The following is an 18,268-nucleotide window of genomic DNA, read 5'->3' on the forward strand; positions in this document are numbered from 1 at the left end:
GTACAGACCTCTGTAGCGCCCCCAGAGGTGATGTTGAGACATGAGAACAGGCTGTGTGAAGGGTCTGCAGTGACCTTTCCGGACTGCTGCTGTTCAAGTCGAGGGTGCGGGGCAGGTTTGATCAAATGACTGATGATCCCTCGTCTGTTGGCCGATCCAGAGAACAGACTAGATGAAGAGTAGGACCAGCGGCTTCTGAGGAAAGTTGGTCTTCCTATTGTGGCGCAGGATATAATAATCCGCGGTTGTCTAGATATACAGTAACTAACAAATGTTTTCTTAAGCATCTGGATTAAGGAGTGTAATTGCTTGAAGGTCAATCACAAAAACAATAGCTGTTCTGTTAACCTTCTCAAAATCCTAAACCGTTCAATATCACTCCACCAGAGGGAGACCTTGTTCTATCGTTACTATAGCAAACCTTTAAGTTAACGGACAAGAATCTTCACTAAATCAATCGAACTGTAGGTAGACCCCCCCCCCAATTACCACTAGGATCAACATCAAGGATTTTGCACCATTAATGCATTTTAAACCCGTACAACTGCTGTCTTACTAATTGTGGTTCACAAGGCCTTTGGTGTTGATTTTGCCATACAAAACATCCATTTAATCTCTTGTTAAACTGATGCATGACGTCATGATTGGTCACATATAGACCAGGTAAATGGGTTCTGCTGGTCACCAGATTAAAGCATTTAAATCAGACAAAAGAAACCAAACAGTTGAATCTCACTCATTTGCCCATTCTAGCTGCCATAGTCAAGATTGCGGCAGCAATAATGGATTGAAATGAATCACTATAAGCACGAGAAATCCTTGAGCACACGTGATGAAAGAGATCGAACTATGAGGCAGATGGATCCAGCGGTATGTGGGTTCACACAGACACACACGTGCACACACAAAGTCCAACACACCATCTCCTCACAGGCCTGCTGGAATTATCAATAGAAGCCACACATGAACCATCCAGTCTGTAGAGATAAGAACACATGTTGAGGAAGGTCACCGGTTTGATTCCCTCCACTAACCGAACAAATATGAAAACAGCGGCACTCTTGACTCCCTCATTAACGCTGCTGACGTGCCCTTGAGCTGCGCCTAATTTGCTGCCGTGGAACCCCTCGCCAGCCCACAGATGACACGGTGGTTGTGCCGCGGAGCCCCTGGGTGTTAATGTGAGGGCCACCCACTCAGCTGCAGACGAGGCTGTTTTATGTCAGTCCCAGACAGACTCAGAATTCATGAATTTGTTTAAGTGGTTTAAGTAAATTTATTTCTTTTGAATCGCGGGCCGTCGTGCACATGGTCCAACTCCGGCTAAAGAGTTACAGTGCAGCATTCTGGAGAATACTTGTCTGAAGCAGTGGGTTTGTGTGTACTAGGAATAACATTAGAAATAACATCTTGGACTTGTACTCCACATATTTAGAGGGGCATTTATTCTCATTGTCCTGGCGCTGTATCACCTTGGGTTGTCAAACAGTGTTCACATTTTGAACGGAAATTGGTCATTCAATTCAATTCATTTTACATCATTTTTTGATAGCCCATAATCACAGATTACAATTTTTCCCTCGGAGGCTTTACAGTTTAGTTTGTACACCCTCAATCCCAAAACCCTCACATCAGAACAGGAAAAACTAGACAATAATAAGTCAGGTGTAAGCAGGACCCCCTAACCACCATCGGATACAACCACCACTGTAACCTTCATTAGATGTAACTATCAGATATAACATCCTCATGATGTAGCCACCACCAGACAGTTAGACATAAACCAGCAAGACTTCATGAAAGAAGCAAAGTTGGTAATGTGCATTTATGATGAAAGTAATATTAATGTAATTCACTGAGTCCAAATGTTGTCCTTTTTGGTTACCTTTGTGTGCTTTCAAATACTCCCCCAGTTTGAGGTCTGTGAATGATGTCGTCTTTTGTTTGTTTGGACGTCCGTCATTAAAAAATAAATGATGTTGTTATGAGAGCAGGCAGGTTTGGAATCATCCAAGAACAGTAATGATCTCATTTAAAAAAAGATATTCAGCAGCAAACTGGAAAGCACATTTCTTTTGTCTCCGGAGTGTCTTTTCTCCTCTACAGGAGGTCTACAGTCTGCTCCCAGGAGCCTCTTTAACTTTCATGTTGAAATATCCACCGCCCAAATGACTGTCTTCTCTCCATCATAATGGGAGTATGTGACATGTTTTTGTTTCAACTGTCCCTTTGAAACTCCAAATAAGTAGTGTCACTACATTTCATTGATGATAACAGCACATTTTTATACATCAAAATACACACATAAAAATGTGTTACTAATCGTTTAAATATCTAGGAAATAAAATGTGATTGGAGGTGCTGCCTGACGTGTCATGAACCGGTAATGTTAGCGTAAGCTCAATGCATTCGCACTCCATTTCAGACTCCTCACTCTCTGATTAGGGCAGAATGAGTGGAATTTAACATGACGCCTCTGCTTACAGGAGGAGAGTGACAGTTCTAGTCTGTCGGCAGGAGGAGCAGCCAAGGCTGCATGTGGCTCTCCTTTTTACATTGTCCCTATCTTCAGTGAGGCTTTGCCTGACCTACCGGCTGGATGTTCTCCATCACATTCATGCAGCATCCGCACTCCTGCATTGTCATGCACAGAGAATGTCAATATGCGTCCCGCAACAGCACGCACGAATAACGCAAATATAAACTGCGTTGCCTCCAGCTGATATTGACTTGCAGCTCTGAACCAACACTTACAATGCCCACCTGTTCTACTCCCCAAACACACACACACACACACACACACACACACACACACACACACACACACACACACACACACACACACACACACACACACAGAAATACACTCACTCACACTCAGTCACTCACACACTACCGCTCGGGCAGGTTAACCCCTCCTAACCTCCCCAGTGTCCCAATATGACGTCCATGCAGCCTCAAAACATGTTAGGTCTCTGCTTTTTTTGGTCCCACTCTCAGCCTAGGTGGCCCGTCTTCCAAAGGCACTTTGGGGAAGATACCCCCGTACCCATCCCCCAACAGCCCAACACACACATACACACACAGACACACACTGCTGTTACCCACTCCACCCCCTGTTGGGTGCTGGATTGTGGGGTTGAGAGATGGTGGGGTGGAGGGGTGGATTATGCGAGTGTGAGGCTCGTAAAGGGCCTGCCATGGTCTTTCTGTTGTGTGACGGATGGCTGGGAGGCTGAACAGGCCTGTTTTGCATGAGAAGAGAAGCCAGCAGAGGGGAGAATAGAGGTCTATTCAATGAGGCCTGTCACCCAAAACCACCCTCCTGCACTGAACCCTCACACCCCACCCCTTCATCATCCATCCCTTCATCCTTTCGAGCCTCCTCCTCCTCTCTTGTTCTCCTTCGCCATCTTGGTCCCCCCTTTCTTCCTTCATTTTGTGGCTTTCACTTGCTCGTCCCCACTGCTTCTTTCTCACCCTATAATCTACACCCCACCCCCACTCCGCTGCCCTCCTTACTTTTTGATTTCATCCCACTTAATTTCTGTTCATTCAGATTTTCCCTCCTTTCCATCAAGATGTTTTTTTACCCTGGTGAGTTCCATAACATTTGAATCCTCTGATTACTTTGTGAGCATTGTGAAAGAGAGGCCATAATGGAAACGTCATGGCCAATGCTCTTTAACACTAAAAGAAGTCATGTGACTTGATGCTCTGACATGCTTAGTGATTCCACATTTGAGACAGCAGGAGATATTATGGCATAATTAGGTTAAAGCTGCATTCAATGATTCTTAGCCACTAGAGAGCAGACCAACAGGAATAGACAGAGGCCTGTCATGCTTTGTAAAGCTGATATAGGTGACATATTAAAAGTCTATGTGTACATGCAGGACACAAAGAGCAATTCTAGCATTCCTTCCGAGTGATCATACAGTCCATCTGATGAAAGCAACAATCTGTTTCTTTGCTCTGTTGTTTGTTGCTGAGCAGGCATCAAACGGCGACTGAAGCCCCTTCCACTCATGCACTGCAACCCAGAACTTATCAAGACATTTTCCAGAGAAGCTTTATGTGTCCAAATCATTCCGACCGGATGCTAAACCAACCTTATTCTGCCAGCTCCCTCTTACAAAGTCTATTTAATGCCCACAGAGCGAGTGGGCAGAGACAGGAACACAAAGAATGGTTATTTACACTAAGTCGGCAGTGAAAGTGTCCCACTGGACAAATTGTTGACAAAATTGTTAGAGAAAATCAGAGAACAGAGACACGGTTGTGACCAAATTACAAACCAGCTCTGTGGCCGTAGAGAAGTGGCCAGTCATCATGACGATACTCATTGGTGTGTGGACTGATTTTTGGAAGCCTTGACTTTGACGAGTTTGGCTGTCGCTATTTTTGCTATATTCCAACTGATGAAAGAGAAGGGACCAAAGCAGTGAGTGATCTAGAGACCGCTTATACGTCTCTGTTATTGGCAGAGACCTGTCAATCACAGTTAGGCCACCCTAAAGTCTACACCACTTTGAGATCTATAAGACTCTAAATTTACCACAATTCACTAAATGAACATTATGCTGTATTGAAGAAGACTTGAAACTTGAGATTGAGACCATACAATCCTATTTACAATAGAATGCACACCTCGGCAACATTATCAGCCATAACTATCATTACAGTTAACCACCATATGACTGGTGGGGGCCAAGGAGTCCCCTGCAGAGACCAAATTAAATGGTATGAGAAAAAGTGAATGATTGCATCACTTGTGTAACATTTTACTGATTAGTGTGATTTCAATGGAAACCCAGATGAAGAAAAGACCAGGTGGTGAACAGCATGGACATTTCTGTGAGGGGGTGAAGAGGGGTGGGGAGGAAGAGGAAGAAGACTAAGAACTGCTGCTGTCTTCACTTCACTTCACCTCAAAGGAACATCAAAAAAAGAGAGCACAACTCTGCGACGATTGACAGAAAAATGGAAACCGCTGTTGATGTTTGTATCTGACGAGACAGGGACGAGTAGAGTAAAGTGTGACGAGACCAAGCGGTTGAGAAAACTCCTCTGCCTTTCCCTTCCATCTGGAGCTGCAGAGGTTGACAGATAGACGAAGAAAAGCTGAGATCGTGAGTGTGTTGGTGAGTTGTTTTTGAAAGAAGGAAAAGCCAAGGGGAGCGAGGAGGCGGAGGAGGGCAAGGTTTGGAAGGGATTCCACACAAGGTTGTCATGGAGATTGAAACGGGAGACTGGAGCCTCACAATTCCCAATTAGTCACAAACACACACACCTGCAGATAGTGTGCACACACACAGTCCCTCAAACGCACACACCTGAATAATACACGTTGGAAATTACTTAGTAAACTCACCCTTACACGCAGCACACAACCAGGAAATCTCACCTACCTCACCTGTTTGTTGGTGACGCAGTGATTTTTATCTATGCTTTGTCTGGGTGTAGTCCCGGCAGGGAAAGAAAACTTCTAAAAAAACATTCCTCAGAATTTAAATTCAAAACGCTGAATTTAAAGTTGTATTTAACAGGTTTTACTGTAGCTGTGGAACTGCGATGAGACTCAGCTGCTTGTTCTTCCCCCGTTATGTGCCTTGTGAAGACAGTTGACTGCTCGTCATCATAATCACACATTAATATGTATATATATGCATTGGTCAAAAACTGAATTATAAAACTAAAGTATTTCCGAGGCAAAGCGAAGGAAAAAATAACTTATGATTCACATTCAACCATTTCTCATACCCAACTTACTGAAACCGGGTGACGCACAAACAGTGCCTTAGTGGGTGAGAGCCCTGTGTTTGTTTAACCCATCAAACCTCCACTACCACCATGCGTGGACTAACCACCCAATAATGAGGCAGCTGTGTTCCCATTGGAGTTAGTTGAAAGCCTGGTATGTCTCACGCAGACACTAAAGGGTGCCTCTGTGCTTCAGTATCACACCCCAAGTTTTAAAGAGTTTGGAGTGAGAATGGGTTGAAATAACAGTTGGGCACACACAAGTGATGAAGAAAGTACGACCTGATCACCAGCAAAGGACATCTGTATTGGATGTTTCAACAAAACGCTGGATTATGTTCAATGACAAGGGTCCGGGTTTGGTAACATACAGACTTTGGTTGTGGATCATTAAAACTGTCTTGAGACCTCATTCCTTCGGATCCCCCACTGAATTGTTTTAGTAGATCGATGGTGGTGCTTTTCATTTTATTATAAACCCATTTAAAGATGACATCAAATGGATCTGCTGACCGATATCATTCCAACGTGATTGAAAGCACTAACCTGGCGGATCTCTAAATCAGGATTTTTTGGATGGGTCAATAGCTGCATCAATGTCAGTAGTGATCTGTGAGCTCTTGTGTTCAGCTGACTTCTCCCATCACACCCACGTTCTGCTGACGGTGGCTTCTCCCACCAGTGGAAACACACAGAGCCCAGCAGGGCCGCCAGAAAATCACCAACACATCCCTCGTTCAGACACTTCCAGGCCGATTACATGCTAAAACACCAGTTGGATTTATCTGCCACATTACTGAAGCCAACTCTGGATAAAGTGGAGCCAACTCGGACACAGCGCCGGCCTTGTAGTTTTTGGGAGCGTCGCTGTTAACAAAGACACTGGAAGACAGCAAAAGAAGAGGTCTATTTTTGCCCGGCCAACAAAGATCTTCCTCATTCTCCCGCAGCTCCAAAGTAATTCTGTGTGCCATTGTGGCCAAATCAATACCCCTGTATGGGGACATGTCTTCAGCACAATCGTCTGAAAGGAGTGCCCGGCTGCTCAAAAGCTGGGCTTTAAAGAAGTCACAACGAGCATTTCCATAGCGGTTAGCTGTACCTATAATAATGTTGTTGTCTTTGATTGAGTCGGACTAGTTTAGTGGAAAATGTTGGCAAATACAAAGCTTTGTGAAGGGAATGAGTAAAAAAAAAAGTATGCACACTACTAGATGCCACAATTCGATCGACTAAATTACCATTCAACTTGTATCTCTGACAGGGCAAAATGTTAGAGGAAAGAAAACAACACCTGTATTTATTCATGCTGCACACCAGTCAGCAAACAAGCTGCAAGAATGGTGGCATGAGTCAACAGAAAATAAAGCTGCAATATCTATATAGCCAAAAAGTTTGTGTTTTCATAATCATGGAGTCCATAAAGATATGCTCTACATAAGACAAAACTTATGAACAGAGGGCACTAGGCCTAAGGATTAAAAGATTAATTTGATCTGCCCTAAAATGCTAGTGACCTTTGGGATTTACCACCCAGGCAAAGTGCAAAATTGACTCAGACCCTTAAAGGCCTTAACAGGAGACCTAAAAGTGGGTTAATATAGAACATAATTAGAGACCAGAATAGGTAGGTCTACATTACTATTAGACAAGGGGTACCCAATAGGTCGATTGCGATCGACCGGTCAATCGCCAAGGGAGTGCCGGTTGATTGCCTGCCATTGGAAAAAGAAATCCTGTTGAGTCACGACGCATGCACGGTTGAGCGCGGGAAAACTCGGTAGCGCTAATTAGCTCACAAACAGACACATTTCATTCAAGAGCAGCCCTGGCTGACTCCAATCAGTGCAAGACATCCGAGTAAGGTAATGATCAAGAATGTATGAAATGGTTTTGACGGTTCCTTCGCTTCTGACAGAAGCTCGTTGTTTTGTTTAATATCAATTTGTTAAGCGCTCACGGTATGCAGTGTTGTTATTCCGTTTGGTTACCGCTACTATTTGTTATTATTATTATTTATTTAGTAAAGTAGCTCACAAGCTGCAAAAGTGTGGGCAACTCTTCTTTAAACACATGATTTATATTTTTTTCATGAAAGTAGATTCTCTGAAAAAGTAATCAAAAAACTATTATTTTATCAGGCTTATTTTCTGTGGATATTCTAAATGAAGGTGAAACCATTTTCAAAGGATTTGTTGTTTATTAATGGTCTTCCTGAAATTATTTTTATATATCATTTATTTGATATTCCTCAAATTGCAATTCTATTTTTATGAATATAAGTGATATTCAACGTGGTTTTACTTGTTTCATATGTAGTAAGTTCACTTGTAGCTAACAATTTATATAACTTTTGTTTATACGGTCTTTGATGTTGTCTCAAGCCATAGTTGAAGTAGAAATACTGAACTGAAAAACGACGGATAGGTTTGGGTTTTAGAGAAGCAGCCTTGTTGTGCGTTTGTCTGTCTGTGTGCGAGACGTTCCGTGGTGTTTGGACTCGATAGAAGTGATTTTTCCTCTTCTTTCCCAACTTTGATGAAACTACGTCGTTCAAACTTACTTACTGATAACGGGCTAATTGAACACCCCGACGCTTCCTCCCCTCTTCTCCCTCCAACGCCGTCATCAACAAGTGTCTCGCGCACCCTCGTAGCCTTTTCACTTGCAAATTGAATGCGCGCACGCACGCGGAAGCTCCTCGCCCTCCCATTGGTTCGCTCCCGGCCCCAGTGCGCGAGAACAGGTATCTATGAGTGAGCGGGCGCGTGATTTCAGTATGTGAGTTGACAACAAGTGGTCTTCCGCCCAGAACTGTTTCACGGCATCGAGGAGTGGCTCACTTTTTGGGGAACAGCGTCTCCGCAGCGACTCACTCAAACTGGCTTTTGCCCTGAGAGAAGTATCCAGCTGTTCCTCCTCCGCGGTCATTTTTTGTCCTACTTTTCGTCGTGCGTAATTAGTTGATTCTCATCACCCGGTTGATTCTGCGCGGAAACCTGGCCGTGAGTCGCCAGGTGGACGGCGACAAGAAGGCTACTGCGCGACAAGTCTCAACTTCTCAGTAAGTCGTGTCAACTTTGCTACAACTGCCCCAACATGTACAGCATGATGGAACACGAGCTGAAGCCCACCGGCCAGCCCCCGTCCCACCAGACCTCCCAGGGAATGTCACCCGTCACCGGCAACATGACCGGGGGCATGGGCGGCAATGGCAACTCTCACCCGGGCTCTAAAACCGCGTGCGCCCCCGGAGTCGACCCCATGGATAAAGTCAAGCGCCCCATGAACGCCTTCATGGTGTGGTCCAGGGGACAGAGGCGCAAGATGGCTCAAGAGAACCCCAAAATGCACAACTCCGAGATCAGCAAGCGGCTCGGAGCCGAGTGGAAGCTGCTGACCGACGCCGAGAAGCGGCCTTTCATCGACGAGGCCAAGCGGCTGCGGGCGGTCCACATGAAGGAGTACCCCGACTACAAGTACAAGCCGCGCCGCAAGACCAAGCCCATGCTCAAGAAGGACAACCAGGTGGGCAAGTACCCGCTGTCGGCAGGTAGCCTGCTGGCGGCCGCGCAGGGCCAAGGTGGCAGCCCGAGGATGGACAGCTACGGCTGGGGCCCAACCGGAGGGTACGCCGGCATGCAGGGCGAGGCGCTCGGCTACACGCAGCAGCTGCACCGGTACGACCTGTCGGCGCTCCAGTACCCGCCCGCCATGTCCGCGGCGCAGACCTACATGAACGGAGGAAACTCGTACAGGTGAGTTGTTTCAGAGTTGCACAACAATTTCCCAACTTAAAAAATAAAAAAATAAAATTATCCGGTCTATTGCTGAATAGCAGTGAATATAAAGAATATAAATCTTTTTTTTTTTTTAAATTCTCTTTAGCCAATACGACAGTAGTTGATTTTGAACTACCATTTGTAAAGGAAATTAGATTCTCCAAAAGACGCGGTAGGCCAGATCCACCTGCTCCGGGAACAATATGGCGCTTTTTTCTTTTTATAAAGATAAAATTGTATATAATATGTCTCAACGCACTGATCACTGCCAACAAACCGTATGTAGCATTGGACCTGATGGCCTCCTTGAAACAAAGTTATAGGATGAGCTGTTTTAATTGTCCATCAGTGGAGGATAGTTTCAGAGCATGCGCAGTGAACTACGGGTTTCAAATCAGGGGTCCCCAACCACGGGTTCTCAGTCAATTTTTTTTTTTTCTTTCACATTTTTCTCTGAAATATTTTAGTAAACCTCCCGTACTTACACTTGCCCCATCAAATTAGCTGTTGGCTTTAAATTGAACTCTGAAGAAAGAGAAACTTTTACTTTTGATTTTTAAATCACCGTATTTGTTTGAACAGGACAAAGGACAGAATATAATGACAAATTGTGTGAAAATGCATGTACCGAGTGCACTTTAACAATCTGCAACTTAATCAGGTGTCTGGATGAAGTGCATTCAGGTCTATTGAGTCACTGAGGAGCTCCGGCTGCGATGGAACAACAGGCTCCAGTCTGCTGCCTACTTGTTATGCGTGTGACGCTTTGCTCGGGGCTCGGTCCTGCCTGGAATGTTGATCAGGGTGACTTGATGGTAGGAAGGGCTGCTCTGTGTGTGGTCCTCTACCCACAATCCCCTATTCCTGCCCCACCATTGTCCCAGTTACACTTCTGGGTCTGTGCCTCCTGCCTTACTGGTCCAATGTCCCTCCTGAAAAATTGAGTTAATCTTCCGTAAATGCAAAAATATTTATTTATTTTTAAAGATAAATTGAGTATAAAAGTAGAACCAATGAAGACCTTGAAGGGTCAAACTTTAAGTCTGTTTGCAGGTGTCTCCACAGTGACACCACCTCAGTCATTTGGGAACGATTAAGTCCTGTTTCTGCGATGTTTGCTACAACTTTTTACAATTCTCCATTTAGTCACCGTCGGAATTGTACTGGTAGACGGGCAGCCAAATGTCCTGTTCCCCATTGTTTTTTTGTCTTTCAAAACATTTTCAGTCAGCAACTGCTACCTGTTTGTTGAACGAGCAGCGAGAGGCGGGTGATTAAAGGGCATCCCCGCCTGGAGATGTTTGATTCTCTTTCGCAGGAAAAAGACTGTTTCATAAAATAGCACAAAATACTTTGCGTGAAATAGGAATCAACTTTCCCCAACTTCTGGAAGGTTGGTGCGATTTGACGTTGGGATATTTGCTTTATTTTTTTTAATTTGATTTATTATTTATAGAATAAAGAAAAGACTCCTCTGAATTATAGTGGGAGAAAAATCTTTGAAATGAGTTTAACATCAATGATTTTTGGCATCGGTACTTGCAGCTACGGTCAGTGTGCAGTCTCACTGTAACGGCTCCATTGACTGACTCTTACTAACAATTCTTACTCATCACATCCTGTCCCCCTACAGCCCCATGTCGTACAGCAGCAGCCCCCAGCAGCCGAGCCCCGTCACCATGTCCATGGTGAAAGCGGAACCGGGGCCCCACTCTCCCCCGACGGGGACGCCCAACCACCACCGAGGCCCTTTGCAGGGTGACCTCAGGGACATGATCAGCATGTACATCCCCGGACCAGGGGGGGACGCCGGAGACCCCACGGCTGCACAGAGGGGCTACACCAGCGTCCAGCAGCACTACCTCTCTGGAACCGTCCCACTCACACACATCTAGGACTTGAAGCGGGAGTCACAGAGTTGGCTGGGGGGGGCGAACCGAGTGGGAGAACCAGAAATGCTTACGGTGCACAGCTGGCTGTACAGGAGATGAGAGACTTTAGACGGGCAAAGATATGTGAAGGAAGAAAAGTTCCCGAGCACAGAAGCGACTCCATTTTTATTCATTGAAAAGCTGTTTTTCTACCTCTTTGGTGCCCCACTAGTGAAAATACACAACATACACATGGCACATGTACAGAGTGGAGACTCCTCGTTGCCCCTGCAGCCTCAAGCAGACTTCTCTTCACGAAGGACTGCAGTTAAGACTGAGCCCAAGTCTGTTTATTGTGTACATATAAGCAAATGTTCTGTCTTCTTCTGTCTTGTCTTTTTATTTTCTAAACTTGTCCATAATAAGTAAAGACTGCTTTTTAAACACCACTTTAAAAAAACCTGTGACAGTGGCACTCATGATGGCTCCACCGTACCAGTCAGTAGCAGGGGCCTGAGCTGGGTAACTGTTTTTTGTCTTCCATGGAGCCGGTGGCTTCTTCAGAGACTAAAGAGCCCGGTCGGTAGATCCCGACCGCGCAGCTGGTGACGGACAAATCACCCGCGCTGAATTGTCCCGGTTCTTGTTTGTTGTCGCTGTCCTGATGCGTGAGCGGAGCAGCCGGTGAGGATAAAGGGAAGGAAATGCACAACTTGAATGAAAGGGCTTCTTTTTTTGGGAGGGGCATAAAATGAACTCTTTATACCACGGCTTCAGTTTAGTACTTGTATTTTCCTGATTTTTTTATTTTTATTTTGAACAATCTTGTTGGATGACACGGAAACCACCTGTTGGGACAATCAGCACTGCATCCACGGGGAATAAAGGGAGCTCACAGGCCTCTGCGTTGCTTTAGAACGTAGAACCGGGCCGGTTCTAAACATTTTAGTCCGGTCTAGTGTCTCCAGTCCCGCCGTGTCGCAGGATTTAGTGTCTGAGAGATTCGACACGGTTTTCTTTGCTGCCTTTTATTTGTTTATAGTTTAGATTTGATCTTTTTGATGTTATTCTGGCAGCATCCGGAGTCCCTCCGTGTATTCATTGTCACTTTGCTCTAGGCAAGAGTTGTATTGTTTTTTATAGGCTTTTCAGTAAGTGAATGAAATCTAACATGAAATGCTACATTTCAGTGGTTTTATTCCAAAATAGCAGTTTAAGATTCACGAGTTCAGTCTTCCACAGAGTAAATTGGATTGACAAAGGCCTACCAGGCAAGTGTAGTTTTTAATGACCTGTCAATTGTGTTTTAACTACCATTAAAGAGAATGTATCCGTGACTTTCAATTAATCTCCATCATACATTTTTCAGCTCCTTACCTCTGGGTAATTCTATAGAAATAACTGCTTTTCTCAGGCAGTCCTGTTGTGTCTATTTTCCCGTCTAGCCTGCTGTCTTACTAGTGCTGCTTTGGACCTAAAGGGAACTTTTGCTTTCAGCCTACAGAGAAACACTGTGAATATTGAATGTTGTAGATTATTGCGACTTTAACTTTGCAGCATTCCATTACTAACTCGACATGCACTGGTAACAGATGCCTTACTTATCTTTTTGAAAAAGGAGCGCGGTTTTATTAAAGTAATGCTTGAATGTTTACATTGTTACCAGAGTGTTTTTAACTTTTTTACTGACTTGTATCTCTATTTTGTAGAATGAATTCTCTTGTATGTAAATGCTGCCATATACTAGAGTTACTTTATGTAGCATTAATGTAAATAATGTAAACATTTTTAGGCTCTTATACTAAGAGTCTTGATTTTTTTTTTGTTGAAGAAAAATGTTATGGCTTTCATGACAATATTAATAAAAAGTACAAATCCTTTTTTTCATTAATGACGTCATGTTTGTTTTACAGCAGTTTATATAATTAGTCCAGCGTTTGATCACATGACCGATTCATTCAGGAGGGACACTTCTGTACGTAACCGCACTTTCTGCAGCGTTTAACCTTGCCACACAATATTTGTCAGCGTAATATCGACTCAAAATTTGAAAAGTTTATTTTGTATTTCAGTAGTCTACTTCAGACTGCTACATGAACACAATTAATCTACAAAGGTGTAATTTGTCAAGCTGCTGTATTTAGTCTTAAGTATTTATTGTAATCAATACAACAGATCGCCAAACCAGTGTTAAGTTTCATATGACTACTGTGTCAGTTGTATTGTCCTATGTTATGTTCCTATGATATGGAACATCAAAATAATGCAGAATAAGGAGTTAATAGGTTTTATAACTGGTTTCATAACTTTTAAATGAATGGAAACAGTCGAAAACTATATTTGAAATATTAAGTCCGACTAACCACCCCAGGAGGATTTTAGAATTTAACTGGTTCACTTTAACCACATTGACTAGTATGCGCCTGTGCTTCCACATTTCTCTGTATATCATGAATGTGTATTTGTCTGATACGATGGCTCAGTTATTTTATTGACGTACCAATTATTACTTACAATATCTCCTTTGTCACAAATTGCTAACGATCTCCGGTGCAAACGGGTGCTGTGGCCTCACCGGAGGACTTCTGCTGTTTCTCAGCTGTTGCTTCAAACATGACCTCATCCAGCCGAGTCGTTGGGAGGAAGTGAGAAGGGCAGAGCGGCGATCAGAAGCGACCTCTCCCACTTTCGCAGAGCCGTCAGCTCCGGGAGGAGCACTCGGGACAAAAGTGAACATTAGCGGGAGAACGTGGGTGTCTGACGGGGTGGGAAGATGTGAGTTGGGGGGGGGGGGGGGGGGGTCTATAGTGGCTGGGATGATTTAAAGCTCGGTTATTTACTTTCTTATCTTTACCCTCTTTTAAACCCCCCCCCCCCCCCCCCCCCCCGTACGCCTCTCCGCAGAGAAAGCGGGTGGATGGCCCGTTCGTAATTGGCCGTGTCGGAGGCGCATTGTCCGCGGCTTTTCAGGCCGCAGGTGCATATAGTAAAGCCGGAGTCTCCGCTCCTCCCCCGGGCGTCTTTGTTCCCTCTCCCTGCTTCCCCCCACTCCCCCGCCGGGCAGAAAATTAGGGCTGCTTTTTGGGGCTTCGTCCCCTGGCTTAACCCTTTCACCGACCGCCGCCTTTCTCATGGAAATGGGAGAGAACCCCGCACCGGCTAATCGCTCACTGAGGGGAGGGGAGAGGCGGGGGGAGGAGGGGGAGAAGAGAAGAGGGCAGCAGGATCAACCGGAGGAGGAGGAGGAGAACGAAGAACAGATGTAAGGGGGGGGGGGGGGGGGGGGGGGGGGACCAGCTCCTCAAACTTTAAGTGAAAGTGATTTCATGTAGGTGATGAGGAAAGTACACATTTGAGTTCATTTAAAGTAAATTATGAAACCTTGTGGTTCAAAGATGTATCTAGTGGTGAGACCTATAAAATCATAGTACACCTTTATTTGTGCTATTAAACTCTTCCCTACTGGTCCCCCATCTGGAACTTCCTGAGTCTCTCAAGGAGCCCTTGAACCTCATTAAGGAACCTTTGCAACTACCTCAAGGGTTTGTGGGACAGCGTGACATAAGATGTCTTTGTCTAAATGCAAGTTTAAATAGAATAGGATAAAACAGATATATTAATAAAACTCCCAAAAATTATTAGTTTTGAACTGGGAAATATCTAATCCTGCTCTTATTTTAATTAAGAGAACATCTGATCAAAGACTCCAGTGTGCTCACTTTATTTGGTTCTGTTGCTGTGCAGCATTCCATTGTAAAAGGAGATACGTGGATAGCACCATAGTTCCAATAGCACCTTTTAGCCTCTTTTTAGCAACCGGCGTGTCTGCAGGTTGAATTTGGCAAACGACCAAGGGAGAACTTCTTGCCCTGTAACCGGCGGAAGTTCTAGCATACATGTGGGTTGTTTTGGCTGCAGACCATGGATGAGGAAGGGATGGGGTAGGAAGAGGTGTGGGCTGGGGAGGGGGTGGAGAAGGGGTGGAGAGAGTGTCAATGGAAAGGATTTTCTGGTCCAATACATCCCATCACTTAGCAACAAGCAGTGAGGCTTCAACAAGTGGTTGCCATGGATCTGCAGAGAGTGACTTAAAAGTCTCCACAAAGAGCTGTAGTCAGCTCCTGTGCGTGTGTGTGTGTGTGTGTGTGTGTGTGTGTGTGAGAGAGAGAGAGAGAGAGAGAGAGAGAGAGTTTATGAGTGAGAATCAGGTGGTGGTTTCCTACAGTTTTTTTAAAAAGTGCGAACCAGCATTTGCTGGTGACACAATCTCGTCATAACCTCTATGGTATTTTTTTTACCAGCGGCTGGATTTGAGTCCAGGCCTGTCTCCTGCGAAGTTAATTTATGCTTGCTCACTGGCAGGTCAAGCTCTCATTCTCTGACTGCTGTTGTCTCTTTCTTCAATGGACATTCCAACAAGCAAGAGGAGGAATTAGGAATGATATCAGCACAAAAAGACAGGAATGAGTTTGGCAACGCTCCTCACGGGAAATTCACCGCTTCAAAAGCAGTCATGGAAATGCGGTGTAGATTTTTATGTGAATCCTCCTGCATTCTGGCAGCAGCCCAGACCCCAACTCTTATCTGCATACCCAACAGGGCAAACAGCTCCTATGTGCACATGCACATAGACATGTAAACACATGAACGGGAGAGACAAAAAGGGTTTGGTATGGGAGAGAATGAGACCTGTAAGAAAAATGTATTTGAGATCAGTCATTCCTCCTGTTTATCCTGACCACCAAAAGATCTCCTTCAATGGAATGAGAGACAAGGTTCACGATTTTTTGCCTCAACAGTCTGAGTTACAGTATTTGTCATGATGAGAAAAAGAACAGCAAAGGATAAAATTAAATATATAACTATTAATATATCAACTGTTTTGTATAGTACCTTCTATACAATAAAATCAGAACAAAATGCTTTGCAACAGGGGAAAATATATGAAATGCCAAAAAAGAATGTGCCTCTTTTTGTATAACAACCTCTTTTGGTTTCACCCCCCAACGATTTTTTTTTTTTTGAGAGCACGGAAACCGAAAAAAAAGAAAAGAATTTGACTGATAAAGTTGACTTTTATAGTGGTTGTGATTTTAATCAACTATTAATATAAATGTTATGTTAATATAATCTTTGATATGGTTGTAACCCTAAACCCATACCCTACTAACCCCTGTGAACCCAACACCAACACCCCCCCGCGCGGTCGGTTGGGGCGAGCCGCAGCGTTGTTTGCCGGCACACAGGTGCATAGGTGGGCGGCTCTCCGCTTCAGTTGTGATGAGCGTCAGCCCATGAACACGAGATCTGCTGCATTTTTGGGCGTGCGAGCGAGTGGCACGCAATACCTGGGAGGGCACGCACTCGCACACCGCGTGGCTGAGCGGGCTAAAGGTGCGATAGGGATCGTTGTTTTGTCTGAGAACTGCAGAGGTCACATGCTCCATAAGAGGAGGGCCGGGGGGCACGCACGTGCAAACAGCAATCTGCTACCAAAAAATACAAACAACTATGTTTGGAGGAGGACTTTGACCACATTGTGAGGACAAATCATACTTTATGTAAAGATAACACACACTCGGGGGTGGCAAGACTCAAAGCGGAACCACTCTTCGGAAACTGGATTCTTGGACGGACCACCATGATGGCCAGCAGTGCTGTCAGCACATACAGGCCCCAACGCCGCTAATAGAGGGACGTGTTTGCTAAGCCATGAAAGACTTGCCTGACAGGTAACCCTAACGAGGTATGTGTGTGCAGAAGGTGTGGAGAGGCACACCCTGAGGTGAGGAGAAAGGTAGATGCGTGGGAGGAGCAGCTGGGCGAAGGAGCGCCAAAGTGTTTGTATTCTGTGTTTGTAGATTTCACAAAATACAATTAGTGTGAGCACAGGTGTATCACAGACTAAAAGGCTTAGTATGTCGTAGTGCTCAAATTGGTACACACAAGTGGCCTGTAGCAGCGCTCATCGTTGACTTTTAGAAGTGGGCATCAGCTTCATTATGTAGGATCTGCTACCTTGAACTATAACCTGAAGCGTCACTTATCGAGGGGTTGAGTCATTTGCTTTCCGGCTCAAAGATGCCGGATTACTAGAATCACACATTATCCTGGTTTCATCAGGTTCATCTGGTTCTTTCATCGCAAGTTGAGCAACTTTATTTTCTTCACTAACGTTCCTGAAGGAGAAGATTCCCATTCTGGCTGGTCACAAAGGCAACAAATATTAAGACTTATTTTGAGATGCATGTTCCCACGGTTTCCAAATGTAACTTTGTAGAGCTACAAGCTAAAAAACATCGTCCGACTAATATTTTCAGAAGTCTTGTTGTTTCTGTTCCACCAAAGAGCAATTTCCCCTCCAAACCGCTACGGTTTCAAGAGGTAATATAATCCAACAATTAATATTCATAATATAAAAGCAAGAAGAAAAATATAATTCAATAAATAGAGGAAATATGATTTGTTGTGTTTTTTATTTATTTAAATCTTTTAGCAATGTGGCCTAATTGTATGTGTATTATATTATTACAATATGTCACGCCTGAATAATAACTAAATTCCCTTTGAAGCTTGTTATTGACAAGGACATGATTAGAGTTATTTCGATGAAATTCTTAAATAAAGGAGAAGCAGAAAATCCATTGAGACTATTGTGTGTCAGTTTTAATAAATAGATCAGTTTATCATTATCCAGTTGGTATTCTACTTGCACGGAAAATGCATATAGACTTAGTAATAGAAGCACAATGGCCGTGGGTCGGAGCTGCCAGTCTCAGTATTGGTCCTTCAGGGGTCGGTATCGTTTGAAGGCACCCTGCATGTCTAGATGCTCTGATAAACACTTGTTTA

The 18,268-nt window shown here is 44.3% G+C and overlaps 1 protein-coding gene across 1 annotated transcript; it reads left to right on the plus strand.

Moving 5' to 3' along the window:
- The first annotated feature begins 5,346 nt into the window (after positions 1–5,346).
- Positions 5,347–13,307, plus strand: sox19b (SRY-box transcription factor 19b). The gene is made up of 2 exons (XM_040182265.2): positions 5,347–9,521; positions 11,179–13,307. Exons 1-2 carry the CDS (start codon positions 8,863–8,865, stop codon positions 11,438–11,440), a joined length of 921 nt encoding a protein of 306 aa, XP_040038199.1. The 5' UTR covers positions 5,347–8,862; the 3' UTR covers positions 11,441–13,307.
- Positions 13,308–18,268: the final 4,961 nt, after the last annotated feature.

This window comes from Gasterosteus aculeatus, chromosome 7 (genome assembly GCF_964276395.1).
Source record: "Gasterosteus aculeatus chromosome 7, fGasAcu3.hap1.1, whole genome shotgun sequence".
In the NCBI taxonomy this organism is placed as follows: Eukaryota; Metazoa; Chordata; class Actinopteri; order Perciformes; family Gasterosteidae; genus Gasterosteus; species Gasterosteus aculeatus.